Genomic DNA, 12151 nt, shown 5'->3' on the forward strand with positions numbered 1-12151 from the left:
ATAGTGTAGTTTTAAATTAACAAGGGGAAATTCCTATTGACAATTATGGCCAGTCCATCATTTGGTTTCATATATCTGTTGGCTGAATTTCATGATCTTATGATTTTTTTAAAATTCTCTGTAACTGTTTGGCAATTTTGTGGCCTGTTCTAGTTAAGATATAAGAACTTTAATTTAGTGGACAAATATTGAGGACCTGCTCAGGGCCAGGTCTGTGCATGCTAAGATGCTGAGGATACAGTTACAATTCACCCTCTGTACTAGACATCGAAGGCTCAGTTTTTCAAACTGCTTTTAAGGATGCAAGGAATGATTGTGTCCGTGCATATGTATGTACACACACATCTGCCAGAGCTGCTTTACATTCTTCGAGGTTAAATTTCTAGTTTCTAAGAAGGATGTTGTATGACTCGAGGGTGTGTTAACCAGAAGTTTGAAAATGACTGATATGACAGACAGCTCATCGTCACTCTCCTGTTTAACAACTTTCAGTGGCTTTCTCGGGACAATGTCCAGACTTGTGAGCATACTGTATCATGATTCTCTGCATCATCTTTTAAGAGTGTCAGTAGAGCGGGGCCTGCGAAGCCTGGCATGTCCTTTCCAGGTGCTAGCCAGTAGGTATTTGCAGTTTTTTATGTTTGTGTTGGTTCTTAGTGAGTATCTCCTTTTAACACCTGTGCTATACATAATCTAGACCAGCCGTGGGCAAACTACGGCCCGAGGGCCAGATCCGGCCCGTTTGAAATGAATAAAACTAAAAAAAAAAAAGACCATACCCTTTTATGTAATGATGTTTACTTTGAATTTATATTAGTTCACACAAACACTCCATCCATGCTTTTGTTCCGGCCCTCCGGTCCAGTTTAAGAACCCATTGTGGCCCTCGAGTCTAAAAGTTTGCCCACCCCTGATCCAGACCGAGATCTTTTATATCAGCGGTCGCCAACCTTTCGGACCTCACAGACCACCAGCAGTCCTCAGACTACCGGTTGGCGACTGCTGTTTGATATGACTCCTAATGGTCACCTCCGGTGGTTTTTAGTTATCCTATTGGTGTCACATGAGAAAACAGGCTGAGTTCTCAGAAATTATCATAGACATTTGTGTTATCAAGGAAAGCTCCAGAAAGGAGTGAATGCAGCCCTTCTAGCTTGCCTAGTTCTACAGTAGAAGTGAACCCAGGGACTGGGTGATTAAAAGCAATGCAGCCCCTTTCTCATTTCATTCTCCCCGTCTTAAAGACTGCTTCTTTTTAACACCTCAGTCCTCCGCAAGGACTACAGCCAGGACTTCCTGGAGACAAAAGGGTAGATGAAGTAATAACCAAGATAATGAGACCCCCCCGCCCCTCATGTATATGACGTGAGTCTATGAAGGAAACTGATAGTACCTGTCCCCAGCCCCTTCTCAGTCTTAACAATCTCAAGAGATTGCTGACAGAATACTCCTCACTAAGTTTAAAAACTATGCCAACGAAAAGAGAAATCTCCCAGCCATATTGCCCAGGCTCCCTTGATGAGCACACCAGTAAGCGGGCTGATTAAAACCTACCTGAGAGAACTCCCGTGAGTTACAGCTAGTGTTGATTAAATTAAACAGTGTGTGTGGAAACGATGCAGAAACATAGTTTCTTCTCTTAAGTAAGTCCCAGTGTAAGTTAGAACAAATCTAGATGCAACTAAGCAGTTAATGGGAAAACAATCTCAGAATCACAGTCTTATCAAAAGTAACTTAATGTGAGTTAGAGTGTGGCTCTAAGGCCTGCCACACCTTCATTTGTTCAGACACACAATGTTCTTTTTCCATCTGGGTGAAGGGAACTCATCCCTTTAAGTCCGAACAACTACAGATCGCAAGATCCCAAAGTGCTGGAATCCCACATTTGATTGCTAGGCTGTGGGATTTGAACACAATACATTCTTTTAGTTATTCAGAGGAGACTTGAGCCTGTGAGATGAGTGGCAAATAATACCTACTTTGTAGGGCTGCTTAGAGGATTGGTGACCAATTTACTTTAAAATATACAGAACAAGGCTCAGCATGTATAGTACTCACATTGTAATTATTATATTTATTCTCTCTCCTGGCTACTTGGAAGGCTCCTTTCCACTATTTTTCCCAAGGGCGACTGGCTTATGTGGTCCTTCAAGTACTTCCTATCTACAATAAGGATGGACAGGAATTTGTCAAGCACAGAGCCTTTATTTTACAAGTCATTTCCAAAGAGGACAGTTTGTAAGTCAGCAGCCAACAATTTTTAAGAGAGAAAGTGACAGCAAAGGTAACTGGCTCAAGTCCCTCTGTGTACACCATGTACATTTCGTGTCTGAGCACCTTATGTGTCTGGCTTAAGTGAAGGTAAGGCAGTGTAGATTGTGCAAACAAGAAATCTGTGTTCTGTTCTCAAGAATGGCTATTACATGCATCACGCAAAATGTACTACCTGAAATGTTTTGATCTGCAACCGAAGTTTCCTCAAGCAAAGATGCGCGTGAACAATGACCAACACATACAGAGCAACTTGGGCAGAGAGAATGGATAATGTTGCGGGGCAGCGAGGTTAGCACACTGATCAAGAGCCCCAAGCAGGAGGAGCCGTCCCAGTGGCAGAGCAGGCTAGGAGGGTGAGCAGCAGCCATCTCCAGCCACCTTAAGTTCCTGCCTTCACTCTAAGTTGAGCAGCTCCACGTCAAAGATGAGGGTGGCATTGGGAGGGATGACACCGGGGTGGCCAGTGGCTCCATACGCCACATCAGGGGTGCAGGTCAGCTTCGCCCTCTGCCCCAAGCTCATCTAGCAGGGATGGGGGCAGATGGGGAGAGGAGAAAGAGGACCCAGCTTGATTTAAAAGAAAAAAGTAAGGTAACTATGGCATTTTCCCAAACCATCCTCATGGTAACTCTGAAAATCTGAGATGAATTTTATGCATGGCACACATATATGTTTTATGTTAAAATATGTTGTAACACATACAGATTCTGCCTCAGAAGAGCAGAAACTTGACTGTGGGACAGTAACTTCCACCAAGCAGTCTCAAATTCATTCATCCAATAAACTGCTGGTTATCGATTAGTGTGTGGCCCAAACACTTCCGTTGTTCATCATTGTTCCCACCCTCTTCCTAAAGAGGGTGTCTAAAGCACACACTCAAGTAGGTGGCAGGCGGTTCATTAGAGAACTTGAGCTTAGAGCACAGCAAGGTGGGGAGGGCTGAAAACTACAGTGGAGCACCAGATGGCCTCACAGACCCAGGAAGCAGAGCTTGAACAGGGGTCATCACAGCAGTCATCGAGACCCATCTGGGGCCCAGCCAGTGTGCTCAGTGGTTGAGCATCAATCTATGAACCAGGAGGTCATGGTTCAATTCCCGGTCAGGGCACAAGCCCAGGTTGTGGGCTCCATCCCCAGTGTGAGGTGTGCAGGAGGCAGCCGACCAATGATTCTCTCTCATCGGTGTTTCCCTCTCTCTCCGTCTCCCTCCTTTCTGAAATCAATTAAAAAAAAAAAAAAAGACCGGCCTGGCATTAGTGAGACTTGGTGAAATGTGAATAAACTGATTTTTAAATACTAAATATCTGACTCAAAAATTTTAATGGATTAGTTAATAGTATTGTAACAATGTTAATGTCCTGATTTTTATCATCTATAATAATAAAAGCATAAATGCTAATTAGACTGGACGAAGCCGGGGCTATAAGGGAAGCCCAGGTCCCAGGTGCCTGCCGGCCACCGGAGGGAAGCCTGGGTTCCGGGTGCCAGAGGGAAGCCAGTGCCGGCAGCCAGGGGAAAGAAGGCTACTCCTGCACAAATTTCATGCATTGGGCCTCTAGTTGTACTATGACTATGTAAAATGTTGCCATTTGGGGAAGCTGGGTAAAGAACATATGGGAACTCTACTATTCCTGCAATGTTTTTGCAAGTCTGAAATTGTTCATTTCTTTTTATTTTAAAGTCCACCTTGGCCTACCCTACCCCAACTCTTCTGCTGTCTTGGTCAGGGACAGCTGGTAGCTCACAAGCCCCCCAGTTAGTTTAATTCTGATCAAACCCAGGGGATGAGCTTGAGATATAAGAGCCCCCAGTGACACAAAAGAGTCGTGCTGGCAACAAAAAGGGTGGGGACAAAGCCAGGACTGAAACCGGCTGGTGTGCAGTAGTGGTCTGTGATAAGGTGGGGTTAGTGTTGAGCTCAGATCCCGACTCCTCAAATCCCCCATAGGAAGGATCTTCATCCTACCTGGGCTGCACCCTCTTCAAAACCCTTGATGACTTCTTGTTTGCCGATTCTGAACTTGAAAGGTTTGTTTCTGTCTCTGGATGAATCAAATTTCTTTCCATTTTGGAGCATTCCTGTGAAAAGAATAAGGTGGAAAAGAGCTGTGGTCATGAGTCAGTTGCCAATTCAGGCTCAACGCATCTAAAATGGAATTCCTTTTCTGCACTAACCTCTTCCAATCTTCCCCATGGGTCCTGTTGCCCAAACAAGAAACATGGACTCTTCCCTCTGCCTTATCCCATACACAGCCTATCAACAAGTCCTTCCTATCTTTGGAATCACCTATTTTCTCCATTTCTATTACCATCCTGGGGCCTCACCGAGTCGCCATCCTGTCTCACTTATGTATAGGAATAACCTCCAAAGGGTCTTTGCTCCATTCATACTTCAGGATCTGGCTGTTACCCGCCTGATAACCCTCTCTCTGCTCTCCACTTCCTTCCCTTTCCCCGCCATGTCCTATTCAGGTCACACCTTTCTCAAATACCTCTGCACGTAAACCTTCTGTTAAAAATATGACAACAATAAGAAGGCATGCCATAGCATGGGAGATGTTTGAAATGGTATAACCAATATAAGACTCATCTAGAATAAAGAACTTCATAAATCAAAAGACAATCTAATGTTTTTTAATGGTCAGAATTTAAGGAGGCAAGAGGATATACAAATGGCCAATAAGTACATGAAAAGGTACTCCATGAGTCTTTTTTTTTTTTTTAATATATTTTGATTTTTTACAGAGAGGAAGGGAAAGGGATAGAGAGTTAGAAACATCGATGAGAGAGAAACATTGATCAGCTGCCTCCTGCACACCCCCTACTGGGGATGTGCCCACAACCAAGGTATATACCCTTGACCAGAATCGAACCTGGGACCCTTCAGTCCACAGGCCGACGCTCTATCCACTGAGCCAAACCGGTTAGGGCACAACTTCATGAGACTTTAGGAAATGCAACTCAAACTCACAATGAGATACCACTGGGCACCCAGAGTGGTCCAGAAACAAAACAAAACTTGATGAAATCAAGTGTTGATGAGGATGCAGGAGAACTGGCACTCTCAAACATTGCAAGTGGAAGTGGAAATTGGCACAACAACTTTGGAAAGCTATTTGCAGTATCTGAGCAGGCATAACCCTATGCCCTAGCGATTCCACTTCTGGGTATATAGCCAGCCAAAATGGGTACAGATGTGGATCAAAAGAAGTCTTACAAGGCTGTTCAAGGCAAAACTGTTCATGATAACCCAAAACTATAAACAACCCAAATGGCCATCAACTATAGAAAGGATAATGTGTAGTAGCCTATATAATCCTATAGAATAAAAGGCTAATACGCAAATCGACCAAATGGTGGAACCACCCGTCGCTGTGATGTGCACTGACCACCAGGGGGCAGACGCTCAATGCAGGAGCTGTCCCCTGGTGGTCAGTGCACTCCCCCTGTGGAGCCAGAAGCTGGGCTCAGGGCTGGCGAGCACAGCGGTGGCAGGAGCCTCTCCCGCCTGCACAGCAGTGCACCCGGCCTCTAGTATTCATACAATGAACACAGAGACAAGGAATGGTACAAAAATAGAAAAGAACAACCATTCTGCACAAATCTCACAGACATAATATTGAGTAAATAAGCCAAACATAAAAGAGCACACACTCTAGCCCTGGCCAGGTAGCTCCGTTTGTTGGAGTGTGGTCCCATACACCATAGATTGCAGATACCATCCCTGGTGGGCCGCAGATGGGAAGCTACCCATCAATGTTTCTCTCTCTAAAAATAAACATATCCTTGGGTGAGGATTATGACAAGAATAAACTCTGATTCCATTTATATGACATTCAAAAACAGGCAAAACCAATCCATGCGAACAAAAGTCAGGACACTGTCTTCAGGGAGGTGTGGTAACTGGGAGGAGACAGAGGGGAGACTCCTGGGGTGCAGGAAATGCATATGTTGATCTGTGTGGTGGTTACCTGAGTGTGATCACTTTGAAAAATTTCATGGAGCTGTACATTTTAGATTTATGTTCTCTGTATTTATATTTAATAAAAAATATTTACCAAAAAGTCCCACATCATCTACTGTGATGAGATAGTCCCTCCTCAAGCCAGAGCCACTCCGAGCTGAGGTTAGTGTTTAATGCATGCTGCCTGCTCTCTGTATGTATTGTGAAAAGTCTTTGCAGAAAGATGTTGTGGTTTCAGTAATTTGATAAGTACAGATCTGTCTGCAACATGTAGGACAGATAAATCGATTACACAGGTCAGAGGCCCCAGAAGACTCACGGTAATTAGGCCACATCACTGGGAGATAAAACACAGCTCCAGCCACTGACGTCAGCGACCAGCCACACAGCAGTTGAGAAAAATACCCCCAGTATCTGTCTAGAATGAACCTGCACTTCACACTGGCCCAGAGAACTGCTAAAAAATGGCCCCATTTCCATACATCGCAGTAACGAAACTGGCCTGTTGTCTGCTAAGTGGCTGTCATCAGGTTTGCGCCATTGAGAAGCAGGTCGCATAGCAGAGCACTCCCCCTCCCCCCTGCCTTGGAACAAACACCTGCTTGTGCTCTTCCTGCCAGCGGTCTTCAGGAACTCCATCTAGAATGTTCACAGCCGACCTGCCCTTCCAATACAGACCATCCCAGAGGGGTCAGCAGGGACGCAGCCCCTCCCCTGGCTCCCACAGCAATGCTGTCACCCCACCCCTTACACTGCACCAGGGCCTTGCATGACTTGTCTGCCCTCTCCCACAGCCCCAGTGCCCAACACAGCATTTTGCACACAGTAGGTGCTCAATAACAGCAGGCTGAATTGAATAGACTTTCGGGGGGGGGGGGGGGAGTCTTGAGGAAGCCTCCCTCCTCTAATAACACCATACGATGCCAAGGGAGTCTGCAGGGACGGTCAGGGCTCCCGGAGCTGTACAAAGGGATTTCCAGACACCAAACAGAACCAGGAGGGCCAGGGCTCCACTCTGCCCTCACAGAGGCGAGGAACCATGGATGACTTGCTGGTATAAGTGGGGAGGGGTTAACCTTGCAAGCCCCCTTCCTCATTCCCACAAGGCTGGCTGGGAGAAGTGGGGAACAGCTGGCTTTAGGCCTGATTCAGGGGAGCAGATGTTTCTGGAGAGGAGTGTTAGAGGAGAGACCTACCTTGGGAAGGGCAGTCTGATGAGGGCTAGGGGAGCAAGGCCTACCTGTGTAGTGCACCACACACGTCTGGCCCTTCTTGGGGAATGTCCTTCCTGCAAGAAGACATGAGGGCAGATGAACAAATAAGGTAGAAAACGTCACCTGGGACATTTGGGTGTGAATGTCCATCCCAGGAAGATGACCCTGGCCCTCGTTCTGGCTCTGTGCCTTGTATAAGCCAGATTAACCACATCACCTCTCTGGCCTTGATTGGAACTTGATTTCCATGGGTTCCTCAACTCCACTCTCTCCTGGTTCTTTTCCTCACTTTGATTGCTCCTTTTACTTTCCCTCATCTATTCCACTGACCGCCTACTATGTGCCAGGCCTGGATTAGATTCCAGAAACAGAGCAATGTATGAACTTATGATGAAGTTAGGGAAACAGACACATAAATAAGTAGATTCTGAGGCAGGGTGATGACTGTGATCAAAGATGAATAAACACAATCATTCACAAATATTTACCAAACTCCAGGACCTGATTTGGGGGATACAGCAGTAAACTACATAGGCAAGATCCCCACTCTTTTTGGAGGGGTACTAATAATCCTCAAATAAACAAGATAATTACAGATTGTGATAAGTTCTCTGAAGATGAATTAGAGAGACAGTGAGCAGGCCATTTTAGAAAGGGTGGTCCAGGATGGCTTCTCAGAGCTGAGACTTGAGGATGAGCAAATGCTGGAAAACCATGGCGGGAGAAGGATCAGTAAGTGCACAAGCCAGAGGCAGGAAAGGATCGGTGCCTTTGCAGAATAGAAAGGAGGCCAGGAACTGGAAAGAAGGGCGGGAGGACGAGATGAGTGGGAAGGAGCCGGGCCATGCCAGGGCTTGCAGAGCTGGGTTTAATTCTAAGTCCAACAGAAAGCCACGGGAGGGTTGTAAGCAAGAATGACATAATCTGAATTAAGATTTTATAAGATCACTCTGGCTGCTGTGTGTAGGATAGACGGTCAGGCGCCTGTTGCAGTAATCCAGACAGGAAATCAATGATGGCTTGAATTAATGTGGTGGCAGCACAGAAGAGAGCCAAAGAGATAGGAGATATATTCTGGAAGCGGAGCTTAAAGGGTGGAGATGGGGTCTAGGATGAGGGAGAAGGAGAAGTCAAGCACAATGCTAGCTGAGATTAGCTAAAAAAAAATCAATCTTCTTTTTAAGATTTTTTTTTTAAATGTTTTTTTTTTTAAAATATATTTTATTGATTTTTTACAGAGAGGAAGGGAGAGAGATAGAGAGCTAGAAACATCGATGAGAGAGAAACATCGATCAGCTGCCTCCTGCACATCTCCCACTGGAGATATGCCCGCAACCCAGGTACATGCCCCTGACCGGAATCGAACCTGGGACCCTTCAGTCCCCAGGCTGACGCTCTATCCAGTGAGCCAAACCGGTCTCGGCCTTTTTAAGATTTTTTATTGATTTCAGAGAGAAAGGGAGAGGGAGAGAGAGATAGAAACATCAGTGATGAGAGAGAATCATTGATCAGCTGCTTTCCCACCAGGGACCAAGCCCACAACCCAGGTATGCGGGTGGCAATCTTGAGATGCCTATTAGACATCTTAGTTTAAATCGCAAGTAGGCAGATGGAAAGTGTGCACTGGAGGTATCAATTTGGGTGGAATTTAAAGCCAGGAGGCCGGATAACAATGCCTGGGGGGGGCGGGGGGGGGGGGCTAACGACTGAGCCGACACCTGGAGGACTCTATGGGAACCCACAGGGGGGAGCAACTGACTGGGTGTCAGGGAAAGCATCAGGGAGAAGATAATGGTTAAACTGGGATCTTAAGAGATGGGTAGTTTGCCAGAGGAAATAAAGAGAGATCATCTGGGAAGAGTGAACCACACACTCAAAGGCCTAGAGTCAGCATCGTGGGAGTCCTGTCTGGCTCACTGCTGTAACCCTAGGGCCCAGCACACAGTCCATATTCAACAAATATTTGCTGAATAACTGGTGTGTGTTTAACAGCTTCCAGGCAGCTTGCTAAAACTGGAGAAAAAATTGGTAGTGGGGGTAGGGACTGGTAATGAGAGACTATACTCTACTATGGACGGTAAGAATAGGCTATCTCGCCCTGGCCGATGGCTCAGTTGGTTGGAGCGTCGCCTTGTGCACCGAAAGGTTGCGGGTTCGATCTCCCATCCATGCATGTATGAGAGGCAACCGATCAATGTTTCTCTCTCACATTGATGTTTCTCTCTCCCTCTCTCCCTTCCTCTCTCTCTCAAAATCAATAAACATATCCCCAATGAAGGTTTAAAAAAGAAAAAGGAATTTTTTAAAAAAAGAAAAAGAATAGGTTATCTCACCATCTGCCTGGAGAAGGAGATGGAAGTTTCGCTAAAATATTTTATGCCTGCCCTGGCTGGTTTGGCTCACTGGATAGAGCGTTGGCCTGGGGACTGAAGGGTCCCAGGTTTGATTCCAGTCAAGGGCATGTACCTTGGTTGCAGGCACATCCCCAGTAGGGGGTGTGCAGGAGGCAGCTGATCAATGTTTCTCTCTCATTGATGTTTCTGACTCTCTATCCCTCTCCCTTCCTCTCTGTAAAAAATCAATAAAATATATTTTAAAAAAATAAATAAAATATTTTATGCCTGGGGAGGGACATGGTCAAAAAGGCTGTGTTGTAGAAAAGGAGTCGGAGTGAGGCGGGAGGCCAGATGGAAGGCAGGGAAGTGGGCCTGGAGGTGGGAGGAGCTGCAACTTGGAGGCTGTGCAGAAATCCAGGTGAGTGATAATGGAGGCCTGAACCAAGCGGGGGACCAGAGCCTGGAGATGTTCAGCAGAAGGACCTGAGAGAACTTGGTGTGAGGCTTCATCAAGACAGGCATCCCAGCACTGTGTGGGCATACGTGTTGAAATATGAAGTTGCATATTCCCCTGCTGGGTTACACACAGTGTGGTTGTTGGGCCCTTTTGTGCTTCCTTGACCAAGGGTTTTATTTATGTTTTGTTGTTGTTAATCCTCACCAGAGGTTTTCCCCATTTATTTGATTCCCTCCCCTTTCCCCGCAATTGATGTTTAGATGGGGTGGGAAGAAGGGAGAGGGGGAGAGAGAGAGAGAGAGAGAGAGAGAGAGAGAGAGAGAGAGAGAGAGGTGGTTGCCTCCTGCACACACCCTGACCAGGGCTGGGGATCAAGACTGCAACCGAGGTACATGCCCTTGACCGGAGTCAAACCCAGGACCCTTCCTTCCGTCCGCAGGCCGATGCTCAATCCACTGAGTCAGATCGGCTAGGTCGACTCAGGGTTTAAAACAGGCTGAAAGCAGGAAGCCAGGTGTCCAGGCTTTCCTAAAACTCTCATCCTCCTCAAGAGAAGATGCTCCTGTCACTGGCCAGAGGTCGGATGAAGAGAGGAAACTCTCCCGGAGCCTGGGAAGGGAGGAGAGGTCTCCAGTCGCCAGCAGAGCTGTGCGGCTGCCTGGAGGCCACCAGGCCTCAGGGACATGCTCCCTGGAGGCAGCACCCAGGTTCCCTTGTGGGGGAGCTGTCCCCGCCCGTGATCCTGGGTAGAGCTGGGACTTTAGGGACCACCGCCTTCCATAGGGCCCTCCGGTTTCTGGGGTGGGTGTCAGCAATGCCTGACATGCAGCTTGCCTGTCAAATCCTGCGGAAATGGGGGCTCCGGTCTGAATTAAGTTTTGGTGAAAAAATAAAGGGATAGCCCGCTGTCCCTGGCACATGCAGACCCAGTTGTGCGAGGGTGACGCCCGGCAGCGCCAACCCCAGAGGCGGACAACAAGGAACGCGGAGGAGAGCGAGCTCTGTTTTGGACCGGCGGCCTGAGAGGGACCGGTGGGGCCTCCAGGGAGAGGCTTAGCCGCAGCTGGGTCCATGGTCCCCCGGGGACTCGGGTCGGGGTCCGGGCTGGAGCCTTCCATCGGAAGGCCATCGGTCTGCAGCCGCGACTGAGAGTCACCGGAGCGGACAGGCTGGCGGAGAGGCGGAGTGGGGCGGGGAGGGCAGCTCCCTTTCCAGCCCGGCCGGGTCCCCACCGCGTCGCGCCGCCCAGCCCGCAGGGGGCCGCAGGTCGGGCACGGGGCGCGTTAGAGGGGAGTTGCCCCGGCAGAGACCCCACAGCCTGTCCTTCCCGGTTTCCAGAGCTCGCCCCGCAGGGCAGGAGCAGCGGGGCTGACACCTGGCCCTGGGAGGTCGGCGGCAGCGGATAACCGAGCGTTCCCGCCGCGCCGCGGGGGTTGCGGCCTCCGGGCGGTGGCGCCTGCAGACCCCCGCCTCCCGCCTCCCGCCTCCCGCCTCCCGCCGCCGCCTGCGCTCCCCCGGGCGAGCCGGCGCAGAGGACCGCAAGGACCGGCTCTTAAGCCTCCCACGACCCCGCCCGCGGTCTCCTCCGGTGGCCCCCATCCTAGGCCCTCCCCCCGTTCCCGCGCCCTCCACCCGCCTCCGAATCAGACCCCCGCCCGCCCGGCTCCGCCCGGGACCCGTCCTCTCCCCCTGCTCCGCCGCCCGGTACCGTCTCCCGGGGAGATGGTCTCGATCTCCACGCCCATCGCGGTCCCACTGGCCCCGCCTCCGAGGGTCCCCGCTGCTGCCCCGACCCCGGCTCGGCTCCGGCTCCCGATCCCGCTGGCGCTCCGACTCGCCTCCCCGCCGCCACTGCAGAGCCGGAGGAGGTGCGGCGGAGTCGGGACCTGCGCGGGGAGGGGCCACG

General features: G+C 49.1%; 1 protein-coding gene across 2 annotated transcripts; it reads right to left on the reverse strand.

The window, feature by feature from the left end:
- Positions 1 to 784: 784 nt before the first annotated feature.
- FKBP1B (FKBP prolyl isomerase 1B) lies at positions 785 to 12142 on the reverse strand. Of its 2 annotated transcripts, none has more exons than XM_081100773.1 (4): positions 11954 to 12142; positions 7479 to 7526; positions 4241 to 4353; positions 785 to 2841 (listed from the first exon to the last, which is right to left on the reverse strand). In XM_081100773.1, exons 1-4 carry the CDS (start codon positions 11988 to 11990, stop codon positions 2797 to 2799), a joined length of 243 nt encoding a protein of 80 aa, XP_080956899.1. In that variant the 5' UTR covers positions 11991 to 12142; the 3' UTR covers positions 785 to 2796. The 2 variants fall into 2 exon arrangements, with proteins under 2 accessions (XP_080956899.1, XP_080956898.1); XM_081100772.1 differs by having other exon boundaries at positions 793 to 2796; positions 11954 to 12110.
- Positions 12143 to 12151: the final 9 nt, after the last annotated feature.

This window comes from Myotis nattereri (genome assembly GCF_964212035.1).
Source record: "Myotis nattereri genome assembly, chromosome: 10".
Classification (NCBI taxonomy): domain Eukaryota; kingdom Metazoa; phylum Chordata; class Mammalia; order Chiroptera; family Vespertilionidae; genus Myotis; species Myotis nattereri.